General features: G+C 44.0%; 1 protein-coding gene across 1 annotated transcript in view; it reads right to left on the reverse strand.

The window, feature by feature from the left end:
• The window catches only part of FSD2 (fibronectin type III and SPRY domain containing 2), a 41,090-nt gene extending 23,856 nt beyond the window's left edge, over nucleotides 1-17,234 (reverse strand). The window contains exons 1-2 of the mRNA XM_035024328.1: nucleotides 17,180-17,234; nucleotides 15,438-15,517 (exon numbers count right to left, since the gene is read on the reverse strand). Coding sequence (XP_034880219.1) covers nucleotides 15,438-15,517; nucleotides 17,180-17,234 — 135 coding nt within the window. The remainder of the gene's footprint in view (nucleotides 1-15,437; nucleotides 15,518-17,179) is intronic.
• Between the last annotated feature and the right edge of the window lie 2,280 nt (nucleotides 17,235-19,514).

The raw sequence follows: 19,514 nt of genomic DNA on the forward strand, positions 1-19,514 counted from the left end.
CCTTCCCTCCCTCACTCGGGGCTGGACTTACATCATGGTCTGACAGCTCTCTCAGCCTTTCCTATCTTCCTCCCCATTTTATCTCAGACAAGGGCTTCCCCTACTAAAGTCCTTGTGTATCGAATCCCATTTGGGGCCTGCTTCTTGGAGGACCTGAATTACACAGACTGTTGGACTCCAAAGTCCCTGTTTTCCTCTTGGCACATAACTGCCATTATTTTAGATTACTTTTTATAATAGTTTTACTGATAGAGAATTCATATACCATACAGTTCTCCTATCAGAAGTATATACTTCAAGGGTTTTTAGTATATTCACGAAAATGAGCAGCAATTACCACAGTCCATTTTAGACCATTTTCATCCTGTCACAAAGAAACCCTGTACTCTTTAGCTATCACCACCCACATTCTCTCATTTCCACCAGCCCTAAGCAACCATTAATCTACTTTCTGTCTCTATTGATTTATAAATAGAATCATATAATATACTGGATTCATATAATGGAATCATATAAATGGGATCATATAATATACTGTCTTTTGTGACTGGCTTCTTTCATAGCATAATGTTTTCAAGATTTGCCCATGTTATAGCATGTGTCAGTACTCATTGCTTTTTAGAGCTAGATAATATTCCATTGTATGGGAATACCGTATTTTGTTTATCCATTCATCAGCTTATTTGCATATTTCCCTTTTTAAAGATTTATTTGTTTGAGAGAAAGAGAAAGAGAGAGAGTATAGGAAGGGGCAGAGGGAGAGGGAGAGAGAAACTTAAGCAGACTCCCCACTGAGCGTGGAGCCCAATGTGGGGCTTGATCTCACAACCCTGAGATCATGACCTGAGCAGAAACCGAGAGTCAGATGTCAACCAAGAGCACCACCCAGGAACCCCTGCATGCTTCCCTTTTCATTTGGGTTGTTTTCACCTTTTTACTATTATAAATAATGCTGCTAAAATGTTTGTGTTCAAGTTTTTGTGTGGATATATGTTTTCATCTCTCTTGGGATATGTGTTTTCATCTCTCTAGAAGTGAGGTTGCTGGATCATAGGATAACTCTATGTTCAAATTTCTGAGGAACTACCTGACTGTTTTCCAAAGTGGCTGCGTCATTTGACATTCCCACCAGCAGTGTATGAAGGCTCTGATTTCACCACATCCCTATCAACACTTGTTATTATCTGACTTTTTGATTATAGCCATCCTGGCAGGTATGAGATAGTACATGTCATTGTGGTTTTGATTTGCATCTCCCTGATGAATACTGATGTCAGGTATTTTTTCTTGCATTTATTGGCCATTTGTATATCTTCTTTGGAGAAATGTCTATTCAAATAGTCTGTCCATTTTTAACTGGGTTATTTCTAAGATTTCTTTACATATTCTAGAAACTAGTCCCTTGTCAGATACATGATATGCAAATATTTTCTCCCATCTTGTAGGTTGTCTTTCCACTTCATTATTATTATTTTTAAAGATTTTATTTATTTGACAGAGAGAGAGAGCACAAGCAGGTGGAGTAGCAGGCAGAGGGAGAGGGAGAAGCAGACTCCCCGCTGAGCAAGGAGCCCAATGTGGGGCTCAATCCCAGGACCCCAGGATCATGACCTGAGCCAAAGGCAGACGCTTAACCAACTGAGCCACCCAGGAGCTCCCTTTTCAAAAGTTTTTTTTTTTTTTTTTAATTTAAGTAGGCTCCACACTCAACATGGGGCTTGAACTCATGATCCTGAGATCAAGAATCACACACTCTACGAAATGAGCTAGCCAGGCACTCGCATCTTTATTGATGGTGTTCTTTGAAGCACAAAAGTTTTTAATTTTGATGAAGTCTAGTTGATTTTTTTCTTTTGTTACTTGTGGTTTTGGTGTCGTAACTAAGAACTTGCTGCCAACTCTGAGGTTAAGCCAACCTTGCATCCCTGGGATAAATCCCACTTGGTCATGGTGTTTAGTTTTTTATATGTATTACTGGGTTCAGTTTGCTGGTATTTTTTGAGGAATTCTGCATTCCTTTTCCTAAGAAATATTAGCCTGTAGTTTTCTTCTCTTGTAATGTCTTTGTCTGGTTTTGGTGTCAGGAAGATACTGGCCTCACAGAATTAAGCTGGGAAATATTCCTTCTCTTCTATTTTTTGGAAGAACTTGTGAAGGACTGGCATTAATTCTTCTTTAAATGTTTGGTAACTCACTAGTGAAGCTATCTGGGCTTTTCTTCCTGAGTTTTCTCCCCGCTATTATTAATTCAGTCTATTTTTTTATGGGCCTATTCACATTGTCAATTTCTTCTTGAGTCTTTTGGTAGTTTGTGTCTTTCCAAAAATTTGTCCATTTCATTTATCTAATTTATTGGAATACAATTGTTCATGGTATTCTTTTTAATTCTTTTATTTCTGTAAGGTTGGTACTAATGTTCCCCTCTTTCATTTCTGATTCTAGTGATGTGAGTCTTCTCTCTTTTTCTCTTGGTCAGTCTAAGTAAAAGCTTGTCAGTTTTGCTGATCTCTTTAAGGTTTTCTTGGATTTTCTCTATTGTTTTTCTATTCCTTTCTTCATTAATTTCGACTATAACCTTTAGTATTTCCTTCCTTTTGCTTGCTTTATTCAGTTTGCTGTTCTTTTTTCAGTGTTTTAAATGGCAGGTTAGGTTGTCGATTTAAGATCTTCTCTTTAAATACAGGCATTTATGGCTATACATTTCCCTCTAAGCACTTTTGCTGCATCCCAATAATGTGGCAAAAACTTTTGGTATGTTTTATCTTTATTTTTATCCATCTTGAACTATTTTCTAATTTCCCTTTTACTTTCTTCTTCAATACATTGGTTATTTAGGAATGTATTTTTAATTTCCACATATTTGTGGCTCCCCAGATTTCTCTGTTACTGATTTCTAACCCACTGTGGTCAGGGAACATATTTTTGTAGTATTTCTATCCTGTTAATTTATGGAGGTTTGTTTTAGCATTTGATTTATCCTGGAGAATGTTCTATATGCCTTGAGAAACATGTGTATTCTGCTGTTGTTGGGTGGAGTGTTCTCTAGATGTCTGTGAAGTCCAGCTGCTTTACAGTATTATTTGAGTCCCCTATTTCCTTGTTGATCTTCTTAGTTCTGTTCTTGAAAGTAGAGTACTGAGGTCTCCAACTGATACTGTTGCATTGTCTCTTTTTCCACTTATATCACTTTTTGCTTTATGTATTTTGGTGCCCTTTTTTTAGGTGCATATACATTTATTTATTTTTTAAAAAGATTCATTTATTTATTTTAGAGAGAGAGAGATGGGGGGAGAGGAGCAGAGGGAGAAGGAGAGAGAGCCTTAAGCAGACTCTTTGCTGAGCACGGAGCCTGACACGGGGCTTGATCTCCTGAGATCACGACCTGAGCTGAAACCAAGAATCAGATGCTCAACCACCTGTGGCACCCAGGCGCCCTGCATATACATTTATAATTGTTATGTATTCTTGATGGATTGGCTCCTTTTATCATTATAAAATGCTCCTCTTTATCTCTAGTAACATTGATACCAACACTTCAAATTGTCCTTCCACTTAGCCCACTGGAGGTTTTTATTTTTTTAAAGAGAGAGAGAGAGAGCCCGAGAGTTGGGGGAAGGGCAGAGGGAGAGAGAGAGAGAGAATCCCAAGCAGGCTTATGGGGGCTCGACCCCAGGACCCTGAGATCATGATCTGAGCCAGAACCAAAAGTTGAATGCTTGACCAACTGAGTCACCCAGATGCCCTCCACTGCAGGTTTTTAAATTCCAAGGCCATGAAATCTTACAGGGCAATGTAATATTCAGGAATGAGAGGTGCAGTTTTACTTTTGTAACAGAGAGGAAGGGACAGTGTGAACATGGAACCTGCATGAAGCCTCAACAGCTGGCCCATTTCAAGAGAGAGAGCTGCTCTAGGAAAGATTAAATATTATGTTAAACATCTGGAATTTAATACTCTTAAAGTTATCCCTGTCATGTATCCCTTGGAAAGTCTTTATATAGAGATGCTGTAGTCTGAAGATCCATGGTGTAAATGCTACCCCTTGAAGGAGCCCAAATGTGAAAAAAGGAGTGGGAGGGAATGGGAGCAGGAGGGGATGGCCAGGTGGAAAGAAGGAACAGTGTATTATTTGCTGCACAATAAATAACTATTTATCATCTTGCATGGTTTGCAAGGGTCAGGAGAGCAGCTAAGGGATGGATAAGAAACATTCTTTGTAAGCTAAGTGGTTTCCAATTCTTAGCTTTCAGCAAAACTGAAGGAGGATCTAATCAAGTGTCAGCTGACATATGACTAAAAATGATTTTTCACGGGGCGCCTGGGTGGCTCAGATGGTTAAGCGTCTGCCTTCGGCTCAGGTCATGATCCCAGGGTCCTGGGATCGAGTCCCGCATCGGGCTCCCTGCTCCGCGGGAAGCCTGCTTCTCCCTCTGTCTCTCTCTCTCTCTCTCTGTCTCTCATGAATAAATAAATAAAATCTTTAAAAAAATAAAAATGATTTTTCACAAGAGATCACTGTGTAATTTTTGGCATACATTTCAGAGAGTTCAAAGAGTTGAGGATATTGCTATAATAATATAATTCATAATATATATAATTCATACATGAAAACATGAGTTAACTTTTTTAAAAAGAAAAGCCCCATCCAGCTTATCAAGAGATGCATTTCCATTTCACTTTTGTTTTGTTTAATAATAATTATTTGTCAAAATTAGTAACATATGTTGTTTTGCTCACATGTGACTACAAATTGTATTGATAAATTAATCCAGAAGAAAGAAGAGGTTACCATTTAGGGTCTTATGGTTCCAGGAAAATAAAAAAAATTTAAATTGCATGCATGTATATGTGTTTTTTTGTAGAGAAGTCTCATAGATGATCAATAAAAGACTTTCTAAGTATAGAAAAACAATACATTAGGACAAAACTCTTCTGAGAAGTTAAATGTAAACACAAGCTCAAGGAGAAAAAAAGAACAAGGTAAAATTTCTAATGTTATAAAAGAGGTTTTTTTAAGATTTATATTTTGGGGTGCCCGGGTGGCTCAGTCGTTAAGCGTCTGCCTTCGGCTCAGGTCATGGTCCCAGGTCCTGGGATCGAGCCCCACATCGGGCTCCCTGCTCTGCAGGAAGCCTGCTTCTCCCTCTCCCACTCCCCCTGCTTGTGTTCCCTCTCTCGCTGTCTCTCTCTGTCAAATAAATATATAAATCTTTTTTTTAAAAGATTTTATTTATTTATTTGACAGAGAGAGAGAGAGAATATGAGTGGGAGGGGCAGAGGGAAAGGAAGAGAGAATCCTAAGCAGACTCCATGCTTAGCATGGAGCCCGGATGCAGGGTTCGATCTCACAACCCTGAGATTATGACCTGAGCTGAACCAAGAGTTGGTTGCTCAACAAACTGAGCCACCCAGGCACCCCATAAGAATTTTTATTGCATTTTTTAGCATACTCAATGAAGGGCATCAAACTGCAATAGTATTTAGAAGTCCATTAAATAAACTTAGGAGTTATAAAATAGTTTTATTTGGAAACGTAAACATTTATAGCATGCCAGAAAGTGTATCTTTTGAAACTATTCATACTTTTTAAAATAACGGCTTTATTAAGATATAATTTACACACCATAAGGCTCAGCTTTTGAAGTGTACAATTTAGGGGTACCGGGACGGCTCAGTTGGTTAAGTGTCAGACTCTTGGTTTTGGCTCAGGTCACGATCTCAGGGTCATGAAATCGAGCCCAGCATGGGGCCTGTGCTGAGCAGGGAGTCTGCTTGAGATTCTCTCCCTCCGTCCCTCTCCCCACTTGTGTGCTCCCTCTCTTTTCTGTCTCTCTCTCAAATAAATATTTTTTTAAAAGTGTACAATTTAGTATTTTCAATAAACTGAAGAGTTATGGGCTCATCATTGCTATCCAATTCCAGAACACTCAATGCCCCCCAAAAAACCACATACTCATTGGCAGTCACTCCCCATAACCTGCTCCCCCAGCCCCTGATAACTGGCATCTACTTTTTGTCTCTATTTGCCCATTCTGGACATTTCATATAAATGGATGCATACAACATGTGGTCTTTGGTGTTTAGCTTTTTGCCATTGAGCATAATATTTTCAAGGTTCACCCACGTTGTACAATGTATCCTTTTTACAGCTGAATAATATTCCAGTGTAGGAATATAACATATTTTGTTTATGTTACAGATGGATACCTGGGTTGTTTCCACTTTTTGACTATTATGAAGAATGCTGCTGTGAATGTTCATGTACAAGTTTCTGTGCGGACATACGTCCTCATTTCTCTTGGGTATATTCTGATGAGTGGAATTGCTGCGCCATGTGGTAACTATGTTTAAACTTTTGAGCAACTGCCAAACTCTTTTCCAAAGTGGCTGCACCATTTCCCATTCTCACTGGTTGAATAGGAGGGTTCCAGTTTCTCCATATCCCAGTCAACACTTGTTATTATCCATCTTTTTGATTGGAGCCTCCTAGTAGATGTGAAGTGATACCTCATTGTGGTTTTGATTTGCATCTTCCATATGGATAATGATGTCTGCATCTTTTCATGCACTTATTGGCATTTGTTTATTATCTTTGAAGGAATGTTTATTCAAATCCTTTGTCCATCGTGATGGTTAATTTTATGTGTCACTTTGGCTGGGCCATGGTGTTCAAGTATCTAGTCAAACATTATTTCAGATGTGTCTATGAGGGTGTTATTTGGATGAGATTGACTTTTAAGTTGGTGGACTTTGAATAAATCAGATTGCCCGCCGTACTGTGATTGGGTCCAATCTAATCAACTGTAGAGTTTAACAGAACAAAGGTAGCTCTTTCTCAAGCAAGAAGGAATTCTACCAGCAGATGGCCTTCAGACTTGAGCTGCAATGCTGGCTCTTGCCTGGGTCTCCAGATGGCCAGCCCACTCTGCAGAGTTTGCACTTGTCAGCATCCATAACTGCATGAGCCCATTCCTTAAAATAAATGTCTCTCTCACATTCTTTATACACATACATGTACCACCCCCCAAGTGGATTCAGTTTCTCCGGAGAACCTTAATACACCCATTTTCAAATTGGGTTATCCATCTATTTATTGTTGAGTTTTTTTTATTTACTTGAGAGAGAGCAAGAGCGAGCATGACGGGGCGGGGGGAAGGGGCAGATGGAGAGGGAGAAGCAGGCTCCATGCTGAGTGGGGAGCCTGACACAGGGCTTGATCCCAGGACCCTGGGATCATGATCCCAGCCAAAGGAAGGTATTTAACTGACTGAGCCACCCAGGCACCCCTATTTATTGTTGAATTATAAGAGTTCTTTACATATTCTGGATACAAGTCCTTTATCAGATGTATGATTTGCAAATATTTTCTCCCACTCTGTAAATTATCTTTTCACTTTCTTGAAGGTGTCCTTTGAAACACAAAAGTTTTTAATTTGAATATAGTCCAATTTATCTATGTTTTCCTTTTAGCTTGTATTTTTGGTATCATGTCTGAGAAACCATCACCTAATACAAGGTTATTTAAACTTTTGATAAAAATTTTCAGATAACGTAAATGTTCTAAGGGAGGTCAGGAGCAAAAAAAAAAAAAAAAAAAAAAAAATTGAAGACCACTAATCCACACACAAAAAAGAATGACCTCTTTTTTGTTTTAAAGATTTATTTATTATAGAGACAGCATGCACGATCAAGGGGAGGGGCAGAGGGAGAAGGAGAGAGAGAGAATCTCAAGGAGACTCCCCACTGAGTGCAGAGCCCGACTCAGAGCTTGCTCCCAGAACCCCGAGATCATGACCTGAGTGAAATCAAGAGTCAGACATCCAACTGAATGAGCCACCTAGGCACCCCTTAGAATGATCTTTTTGGTTTAGAGAACCAGTTTTGTTTTGTTTTTTTTCATTAAGGCACAAGCAGGTACAGTTGATGTCCAAATACTGGCTGAAATTTCTATCCACTGAAGTGTTCTACCATTCTAATTAACCTGTACAAGCACTTCATCAACAACTCACTCCTACATAAAACCAGGAATTCTGTGAGCTGCTTAGCTTACTCACTAACTTATTTTGAAAACCACTTTATTGAAATATAATTTACATACCATAAAAATCACCTGTTTTAAGCACATGATTCAATGGTTTTTAGTAAATTTCTCAAGTTGTGTAACCATCCCCACAATCCAGTTCCTAATGCCCCCTTTAACAATAAATTGTGGTAAACCTAATGCCTTTAAAAAAAAAACTACTATTGGGGAACCTGGGTGGCTCAGACATTAAGCGTCTGCCTTCGGCTCAGGTCATGATCCCAGGGTCCTGGGATCGAGCCCCGCATCGGGCTCCCTGCTCGGCAGGAAGCCTGCTTCTCCCTCTGCCCCTGCTTGTGTTCCTTCTCTAACTGTGTCTCTCTCTGTCAATTAAATAAAATCTTAAAAAAAAAAAACAACAAAAAACTACTATTACTGGGGCACCTGGGTGGCTCATTCAGTTAAAGCATCTGCCCTCGGCTCAGGTCACGATCCTGGGGTCCTGGGATGGAGCCCCATGTCACCAGGCTCTCTGCTCAGCGGGGAGTCTGCTTGTCCTTCTCCCTCTGCCCCTCCCCCTGCTTGTGCTCTCTCTCTCTCAAATAAATAAAATCTTTAAAAAAATAAAAATAAGAAAACTATTATTACTAAACTACTCCAACATGGTATATATGCAATATATTTTGGAGGAAAATAACAAAATTAAAAAAAAAAAAAACCTTAAAGATACAGGTTAGCACTCCCCCCACCATCATGACGTTTATTATGATCCAAACAGCCCCCCTTAATTTCCACGGTGGGATCAGAGCCAGCGGGCAGCTGTTTGTCTAATGCCTTGCTCTGCAGGTGCACCCAGGAGTCAGGTTCAGTGGCCTCCCCAACCTGCAGTGCTGGTCTTTCTGCAGTGAGGGACTCTGTGACCTCTGCTCACAGACTGTCCTTTTAATTACCACCACAAAGCTATAGGAAAAAATGCCATTCATTTTTCTTTCCATTTTCTCTGGTTTTGATTGCCTTTTTAAAAATACAGTGTTTTCTGCTGGCCTCATTGTGAAATCCATGGACAGTGGCCCATGCTCCGCTGGCTGTTCGGTGACATTCGATCCTGTTGACCCCGCTCAGCCTGCCATCTCCTCTTGGGACGGCCGAACTCTTCCTGAGTCTGCCTGCTGGGCTGCTCCTCATGCCGGCCTTCCCCAGGCTTCCATCCCTGTTCCTCTCCTCCCTCTCCACCTGCCCCAGGTGACCTCGTCCACTCTCGCGCCTCCACGTCCCCCTCTCTGCCAGGAGCTCCAAATTCTTGTCTCTGGCTCTGACCTCTGCTTCAAGCAGAGGCAGAAGTTTAGAGAAGCTGTAGCCTTCCCGAACATTCCCATTCTCCCCAAATTCGACACTGCCAGATGGAGCTCACTGCCTCTCACTTTCTCCACTTTGATGTGTGATGTGACAACACGCATCCCGTCTCCCAAGCCACAAGCCTGCGATCACCCCCACAGGCCACACTGGCAGATGCTTGAAGTCCCAGGGACTTGGCACCCTTCTGGAGAACCCACTCTTTAGCCTCTCTATGCTCTGCCTTTAATGCCTGTGATGTCCTGAACTGTCTGGCTCCTGATCCCCTTCCTGCATATTCCTGCTATAGGCCTTCAGTTTCATCTCTGTTCCTCTGCTCTGTCTGCAGAGACCAAGGATCACTCAGCTTTTCTACCCATTCTCTCAGGGAAAAGAACTTGGCCCGTGTTCCAGGCTGGTCAGAGAGGACCCTTTGCCCTCGTGGCCCAGACCTCCCTGCTCACTCCGGGAGACAGCTGCCAGGCTCCTCTTGCTGTCTGCCCCATGCCCCCCCACCCCCAGTTCTGTCCTGTGAGCACGGAGAAAGGCTAAGGGGGGGTGATAAGGAGGACAGAGGACTGACCCAGTCCCCCATCTGGACTTAACTCCACACGCTGGGTGTGGAGCCTACCTAAAAACAAAGAAGACTCACAGAAGATTCTGGATCCCAGGGATAGACACCTGCTCTGCCCTTAACCTGGGGAAGCCCCCGGCCATCTTTCTTCATCTGGGCTCTGTCCCAAATGTCACTCTTCCAACTTAATCAGGGCAATAACCCTCCTTGGAGGTCCCTCACACATCCCCCATGGGCTCACCTCAGCTTGTGCTGACAGCAAGACAAAACATAGCAGCCGATTGGCCTTCTTTGAGCGTGGGGGAACAGTGGGGATGGACCACACAGGCTCTGCCCTGGTGAGGCCCTGGGAATCTTGCCTCTACCCTTTGCTGCTCTGAAGTTCCGTATAGGATGCTCTTGTTTCACTTCCTCCATCAGCATCAGCCAGAGAGGCAGACTTCCAGCAACCATGAGTGACAAAGACAATGCTCTCTCACCACATACATGCATGCAACTGGTTTCTGGGGTCTGGATCCACATAAGGAAACTTTACTCCCCAGACTCCAAGACCGGGCACATTACATTAGGGTTCAGGAAAGCTTCAGTCCTGTTCTCGAATGCTCTGTAACTCTTACACAGAAGACAGTGGTGAGCATCAGTAATGTGTGCTGAGGTTGAGGACCATGACAACACAGGACTGGGGCATGAGGTATTAGCTCCAGTGTCCTGGACCACCAACACGTCCGCGGGGACCTGGTCTACCCCCTGGGTAGGGGGAGGGGATGAATGAAGGTTGCCCCCAGAGGAAGCATCACAAAGCAAGAGGCTCTGGGGCCAGTGCTTTGCCTCCCTAGCATCTGTGACTTATGAGGATCCCAGAGCCTGGATGTTCTTTGGGGTTACTCGTAAGAACCCTGCCCACCTTAGACTCTGGCTGGGGCAGTCCTGGCATCTCCGCCCAACATAGCTTGTTTTAGGGATGGGAAAGTGTAGCTTCAGGTGAAGTAGGACACAGCTCCCTATGATAGGTGTACATCCCCGCAAAACTAGCATTGAGATGGACAAAGAACCACACACTCGTGCCAGACCCAAAGACACTCCTGAGTAGCACGTGCATCACTCCTACTTTAGCTCATGTCTCTCTTCCATGGTTCCCAAGGCCAAAGGGGCCATCCAGCTGTGGAAATGCCACTTTGCCTTCTCCCCTGTCCTGATCCATCCTATGACCCCACATCCCTTACTGGTCAACAAAACATTCAGAGTCTTCTGTCCTAAGGGGCTCTGAATACTGCCTTTGCTCTCCTGCAAGTCTGGCCCCCTAGCTAATCAGAATTACCCTGTTGTGGGAAAGGACAGTCTCTTCAGTAAATAGTGCTGGGAAAACTGGATTAATCACAAGCAAAAAAATAAAATTGGACCCCTATTTTATACCACTTACCAAAATTAACTCAAAATATAGATTAAAGGCTTAAATGTAAGATGTGAAACCAAAACCTAGAAGAAAACAAGGGAAAAAGGTCCTCAACATCAGTCTTGGAAACAATTTTTTGGATGTGTCACCAAAAGCACGAGCAACAAGAGCGAGAATAAACAAGCAGGATGGTATCAAACTAAAAATAACTTCCACCACAAAAGAAACAATCAACAAAATGAGAAGGCAACCTATGGAATAGGAGAAAATAGTTGCAAACTATTTACATGATAGTTGATATCCAAAATATGTAAGGAACTCATACAACTCAATAGCAACCCCCCCCCAATAATCTGATTAAAAATGGACAGAAGACCTAAGTAAACATTTTTCTGAAGAAGACATCCAGATGACCAATAGACATATGAAAAAATGGTCAACATCACTCATCATCATCAATCATCAAATCAAAACCACAGTGAGGGGACGCCTGGGTCACTCAGCTGATTAAGTACCAACTCTTGATCTCAGCTCAGGTTTTGATCTCAGGGTCATGAATTCAAGCCCTGTGTTGGGCTCCACGGTGGGTGTGGAGCCTACCTAAAAACAAAACAAACAACAACAGCAACAAAAAACCCCAAACCCACAATGAGATAGCACCTTGCACCTGTTAGCATGGTGGTCCCAGAAAGACAAGAGATAACAAGTGTTGGCAAGGATGTGGGAAAAGGGAACTCTTGTTCACTGTTGGTAGGAATATAGATTGGTACAGCCATATCTTATGGAAGATAGTATGGAAGTTCTTCAAAAAACTGAGAACAGAACTACCATATGCTCTAGCAATCCCCCTTCTGGGTATACATCCAAAGGAAATGAAATCAGGATCTCAAAGAGAGATCTCTACTCCTATGTTCATTGCAGCATTATTCACAGTAGCCAAGACAAAGAAACGACTGAAGTGCCCATCAACAAATGAATGGATAAAGAAGATAAACAATGGAATATTAATATTATTCAGCCCTAATAAGAAGGAAATCCTGCCATTTCCAACAACCTGGGTGGACTCTGAGGGCACTGTGCTAAGCGAGATGAGTCAGCAGAGAAAGACCGAGACTGTGTGATCTCACTCAGGGACGTGGAAGCCAAACAAGCTGAACTCATAGAAACAGAGGCTGGAACGGTGGTTGCAGGGCCGGTGAGTGGGGGACACGGGGAGACGCCGGGCAAAGGGTACAAACTCCCAGTTGTAAGATGAGTAAGTTGACAGCGTGGTGACTGCGGTGAACAAGACTGCACTGTACCCTAAATGTCCTCACCACACGCCAGAAAAAGGCAATTCTGTGAGGTGAGGGACCCTGCGGCGAACAACCCCGTTGTGCCCACCATCTCACGGTGCAGCCGTGTATCACATCGTCACGGGCTAGACCTTACGCCTGCCCGGTGTCAGGCGTCAGTTACATCCCCGAAAAGCCGCAGAAACATGGGAAATGTCTGTTGCCAGCCCCCGGCAGGGGACGCGCTTGAAGGCGGGGACGGCTTGGCTGGAGGCAGCGTGGTGCAAAGAAGAGCGTGGCTCCGGGGGTCAGTGCCGTTCTCACTATGTGACCTTGACCACGTGTCTTAGCGGCTCCGAGCCCGCGTCTTCATCTGTAAGGGGAGGGCATCTGTTGCGAGGATTAAATAAGCTAACACTGCTACAGCGCTCGGGGCCACACCTGAGTGTCACCTTGCAGGCAGAGATTTCTTAAAACATCTTGTTTCTACAGTCTGCTGGCCGTGGGCCCCACAAGCCCCTTGTGAGCATCCCTGTCCAGAGTACAGCACAGATTCATGCTGCTCTGCTCTGGCAGAAGTGATAAGTCCAAACGTCCTGCATTCCGAGGGCTCCATTATTGGCAAGTCTCAATTGACTCCCCTGGGCATCGGGTACCCCTCATGCCCTAGTGCCACCTCCCCAAACAGCCTCAGCCCCAGTGGACACCACTGTTCTTTCTGACCAAGCCCAGTGCTCTCTCCCATGCCAAGTCTCACCCTCAAGAGGGCCACTGCATTCTTAGCATTCATTAATAACAGCATGGCACCCACTCCCTTCAGCACCCAAACCAGAGACCGGGAGCTCACCCTTGACATCACCCAGGTGACTGATGCCCAATTAAGGCTGATTCTAGTTCTATCAGTTCAATCTCCAGATAACACCCCCACCCCACCCTTCACCCCTTCCGAGGCCACTGCCCTCTGGATTCAGAAAGCTCTATGTTTACATTCTTTTTTTTTTTTTTTAATATTTTATTTATTTATTTGACAGAGAGACAGCGAGAGGGAACACAAGCAGGGGGAGTGGGAGAGGGAGAAGCAGGTTTTCCGCTGAGCAGGGAGCCTGACGTGGGGCTCGATCCCAGGACCCTGAGATCATGACCTGAGCTGAAGGCAGACGCTTAACGACTGAGCCACCCAGGCGCCCCTCTATGTTTGCATTCTGTTTCGGTTACTTCTTAGTGGTGTAGCCTTGGGAAAATCACCTCTCTGGGCCTTACTTTCATGAGCCCACGAGATGGGCTTGTTGCTAGTTCCTGCCTCATGAAGTTAGCATTTAGATGAAATAACATAATGTATGTAAAATTTTTTTGGATGAAGTAATACAATGTTGTGTAAAATGCTTAGCATAGCACGCGGCTCAAAGTCAGTCTCGGTCCATGTCAGTTGCTGTCACGAACGTGGGGGTGGCTGCTAGCATCATTATCTGGACCTTGGCCTCTCCGACCGGGGCACTCATGAAGGGTGAGGACCAGGGCCAGAAAGTGAAGACTCACAGTGGCCATCATGGGGTGGAGCCACCTGCGGCCACTGCGGGATCATTCTGTCCCCTGAAAACAACTGAAGATGGGAGGAGGCACCAGAGCAGAACAGCCTCACATCCAGGCACGGAAATCGGCTGTGAGGTCGCTGGTCCTCACGGCAAGGGCTTCCAGGGGCCCAGGCAGAGGTGTGGAACTCTGTGGATGGAAGGGCCCTTGGACAGCATCTCATTCAACTTCCTGATTTTAGGATGGCAAAGCGGAGTTTCTGTGAGGAGACAGGACTTGCCACGCCCAATTTCACTTAACGAGGGGCGATCTGGGGCTCCTCTGTGTCCAGCCCAGTGCTGCACGCTGGACATACAGCCCAGCAGGTGAAGAGTTGGATCCAGACCCAGTTTTCCACGAAACCGTATCACCTACAGACCCCGAAGCAGCCTGCTAAAAACAACACACTTCTGTGTGCTACCATAAGGGAGAAAACCAGAATGCTGTATTACCAATAAATCATGCTGGCCAATTCTTTCAACTGCAAGCTGGAGAGGGAAACACCAAATTGAACTGTTACACAATCAAGAAGACTGGAAAACATTAAGAACAAATCTAACGAGCACAAATTCTTCCCTGCCTGCGTTTCGCCTTTGGACAGACAAACAAACTGGGCTGGGCTCTCGGCACCGAGGTGGGAGGTTTGCAACCCACCCACACAGCTCCCATGCACTTTCCTCCTCAGTGCCCAGACTCCTTCAGTGTCTTACCAACATGTTCAAAACTGGGGGAGAAAAGAACATTAACAGTAACCTGTCATTTTATAAGTGATGAAACTGAACCTTAGAGAAATAAGTAGGTCACAGCCTATAAAGAATACAGTAGCTAGGGGCACCTGGGTGGCTCAGTCGGTTAAGCAGCTGCCTTCTGCTCAGGTCGTGATCCCAGGGTCCTGGGATCGAGCCCCATGTCGGGCTCCCTGCTCAGTCGGGAGCCTGCTTCTCCCTCTCCCTCTGCCTGCCGCTCTGCCTACTTGTGCTTTCTCTCTCTGTCTCTCTGTCAAATAAATAAGTAAAATCTTAAAAAAAAAAAAAAAAAGAATACAGTAGCTAGATAACTTCTACTCTAGGCCATAGGGCTATAGAAAAAAAAAAGACTTTTGCTTAAGTGTTATATGGGAAGTATGTCCCAGTGCATTAGTTAGAAAAGTCTCCCACAAAAATGATTTTTAGCCTTCTATGGGGCATGAGTGCCTCTGGGAATCTACTGAAAGCTGTGAATTCTCTAGCCCATAAGCGCACAAACATAGTTTTGCCTGTAATTTCAGAAGCTCACCCGTGTAGCCTTTCGCAATTCCTGAGCCGCAGCTAAAGAAACTTGCTTTACAGTGTTGGTTGTATAGTGACGCAAAGTAGCTCAAATCACCTTTACAAAGTCCAAAACTGAAAGCTTTCTGTGGGAGGAGGGGTTTGAGTAACAGGTGAAAAATGCTTGTAATCCTGTTTTTCCGTATTTCAATCAAAACATGAAATTATGATTTGTCGGGACACACGTGCAGATTAAAATAAAATGTATTTATCAGCCCGCCACTGCAGCCAGAGGATAACACTACATAGGGTTCCAAACAGTTCTAGCAATTGGGCCCCTGCACTAAAAATAGTCTAAGGGCACATTGCAAGAGATCGCCAGCCAGTCTCTTTCGATCCGCGAGAGGCTTTCGCACTCTGTACCAACGCCGCATTCAGTCAAGGCGAGTCCACGCTACGGGACGGCACAGAAAGCATCCCCACTGTTGATTGCCATTTACATGTCTGCAATTTAAGATGATATCTCTTTCCCTAAAGGAACAATATTGCATTAACATTGTGGCATTAAGTAACTGAGTTTCTAGTAATACTCTTTGCATTAGAAGAATAGGATTACCCAAAAACTTGCCTGCTGATTTAAGGGTCCGCAGGTTCTTCTTTTACCTCCGAGGCCTCTGGAGAAGGGCTAGGAAACAGAGGATTTCCCTCCCAGCTACCTGTGAGAGCCCCAAAGGCTACCCCTGCCTGCCTTACAGCAGGGGCTCTGCCCCTGGGGCGCGGAAGGTGATGGTAACATGAGCCGGCTCCCGCTGCAAATAGCAACAGGCCTGCCATGTGTGAAAGCCCAAATATAGACCTGCCTAGGCTGTCTTGCACTTCTTACCGCTCAAGTGTCACCAGGAGGGGTCACATGCTGTCCCCGGAGTTTCTTCATTTACTAGGATTTGAGGCCTGTAGCTCCACGGTGCTGCTTGGAGGGCCAGTTATGTGCAGAGGGCTGGAGGCCATGCAGCCCATGCAGGAGGGAGGGTGTCTGAGAGTCCCCGAGCTGGGCAGCTTCCACCTGCGCCCACGGTCTTTTCTCAAATTGTTTTGAACAAGCACAGCTCTGAAGGTAATCAAATGCAACTTCATTTTTTTTTCTTCCACCATTCCTTTCACATGTACTCACTGTGGGAATCATTCCCCTCTCTGGATAAAAAAACAACCCAAACCAGCAGACCCATGACTCTCTGCTTCCTCTTAGGTGACATTCAGTCCTAGGGTCATTTGAAGGCGTAGTCTCCATTCAGTAACTGAAGGTACCGTCCAGAATATTAACGCAAAAGTCAAACTTAGCTCAGCCAGTATCAAAATCTTCTCCCCTACCCAGCCTGGGCCTCTTTAGCTGGAAGTCTGCCCTGGGAAAGGAGGAATGAGGTCGGTCTCTTCTCCCCACACCTCCTTGAGCTGCTGGTGGAATGCCAGGGCAGGAGTGCCAAGGTGATAAGACAGCTCCTAATGGAGGTGATGCCACAGTGGGCGCTAGCTTCAGGCTCTCTGGGCTGGCAGGTGCTTAGAGCTCTCTCTCGTGCACCCTCCTTCCCTCTTCATCTCCCTCCTTCTCTCCTGGGGAGTTTTTGTACATCTCTGGAGTTTCCCATTATGGAGACCTTTCCCTTGAGTTCCCACAACAAGGCTGAGAACCCCACTCTTCCAGGGGGTCCCTCGCATTCCCCTTATAGGCCCTGGTGGACCACCTTCACGATCACTCAAATGAGGTCTCCTTACCCATGCCGTTGGCTCTCTTAGGCAGGATCTGACGATTCCTTGGTGACTCTGCCATTCTGCTGGCTCAGGAGGCAGACCCATTCTTGATCCCTGCGAACTCTGGGAGGCAGTTAGACCCAATGCAGCCACTTCCCCTGGCTCTGCCATCAAAGCGGCCAATCCGCTCACCTCAGGCCACCATTGGCCCATCTGCAGGAGATACAGCAAGCTCTCTGAAGGGTCCCTTTGAAGATCCCTCACTGGGCTTGGGGATAGAGGACAGGACTTCCAACTGTCCCCGTAGCCCACCAAGTGTTCTCCAGAGAAACTGCTCCACCAGTTTCCCTCCTGAGAGCATGAATTGGGTTCTGGACCGTTCCATTGAAAAGTTTGCTTATGGTGATTTGATCTCAGAATTTACATCTATTGCTTTTTAAATCTCAATCAAAATGTCATTTGAAAAATATCATTGCTGCCAGGTATCTATAAAATAAAAATATTAGAAGCACAATAAAATATCAAAAGCAAAAAAATTGTAAGAAAAAATTTATGCAAAGAGGTATGTACAAGAATGTTCACCACAGCATTATGTATGTTTGCAGAAAATAGAGATTAATCTATGTCTATCAATATAGAATTTGTTAAATCACAATACAGTCAACTCAATATTGGGAAATATTACAATAATCATGTAGATGTCTATCTTTTATGTGGAAAAGACCAACAATATATCTGTAAGTAGAAAAAGAGTGTAAGGGGCGTCTGGGTGGCTCAGTCGTTAAGCGTCTGCCTTCGGCTCAGGTCATGATCCCAGGGTCCTGGGATTGAGCCCCACATCGAGGTCCCTGCTCCGTGGGAAGCCTGCTTCTCCCTCTCCCACTCCCCCTGCTTGTGTTCCCTCTCTCGCTATGTGTCTCTCTGTCAAATAAATAAATAAAATCTTAAAAAAAAGAGTGTAAAATATCATTACAGCATAATCATATATATATTAGAAGATAAATACATAATATAGATATATAAACATACTGTATATAACATAATATATAATATAAATATATAATATATAGTATAATATATAATACAAATATATAATAACATATGATATTGTATATAATGGTACACATAAAATGAGAGCAGGGTTTAACTCTTTTGAGTTATTTTACTTTTTTCTTTACATCTTTTTTTTTTTTTTAAAGATTTTATTTATTTTTTAGAGAGCGAGCGAGAGAGAAACAGCATGAGAGGGGAGAGGGTCAGAGGGAGAAGCAGGCTCCCCGCTGAGCCGGGAGCCCGATGTGGGACTCGATCCCAGGACCCTGGGATCATGACCTGAGCCGAAGGCAGACGCCCAACCATCTGAGCCACCCAGGCGCCCTTTCTTTACATCTTTGATGGTACCTATTTTAATAACAATTATATATGCACCTTTATTAATTTTTAAAAATATTTTTATTGAAAAATAATATATGGTATTTGGCTTAGAAAAAGGCCAATATTACCAAAGAACCATAAAGTGAATATAAAGCAGGCATGTATGCTGGTAACAACAATTATTAGGTTTGGTGGGTCCTTGCCCTTATTTTCTTCTAAGAATGTACAAACATCCTTCCCTCACACAAAAATAGAAATTACTTTTATAATTAGAAATCCTGCTAGTGTCATTTTTTAAAAAAAGATTTTATTTATTTATTTGTCAGAGAGAGAGAGTGCATGAGCACAAGCAGGGGAGGGGCTGAGGGAGAAGAGGCTCCAGCTGAGCAAGGAACCCAATGCAGGACTGGATCCCAGGATCATGACCTGAGCCGAAGGCAGACCCTTCACCAACTGAGCCCCCCAGGCGCCCCTGCTGATGTCATTTTGATAAAGCAAATAAGTTAGAAAGACTACTAAAAAGAATAAAATAATATAAAACAAATACAGTAAAAAGACATGCTGTAAAAAATATACAAAAAAGATATTAAAACAGACTCGACGAATTATCAGCAAATCACATTAGCTAAGATAACATATTTAAAAATGGTTCGAGGAAAAATAAATCCCTTCAACTAACAGGTTCTCTCTCCAAGAGGACTGCCAAGAGCAGCAGTTCTGAGTCCAAGGCCCCATAGCCCCACACTGGCATTAGAGGGGGTGGGGGGAGCTGAGACAAGCAACTTTAGATCTTAAAGCTACATTCCACAGAGGTTTCTAGATACCCTGGGAATTCATCTTCAGTAGAGACTGATGCCCTAACCACTGCAGCAGGCTGGCCCTGCTTTCTTGTTGTTTTCCTTTGGGCACGACAGCAACCGCAAATCTCATTTCCGGCGTCCCCAGCTCCAAACCTTCAAAAGCTTTCACCGGTTCCTGAATCTAA

Source organism: Mirounga leonina, unplaced genomic scaffold (assembly GCF_011800145.1).
Source record: "Mirounga leonina isolate KUSES-001 unplaced genomic scaffold, KU_Mleo_1.0 Mir_178, whole genome shotgun sequence".
NCBI classification, from domain to species: Eukaryota; Metazoa; Chordata; class Mammalia; order Carnivora; family Phocidae; genus Mirounga; species Mirounga leonina.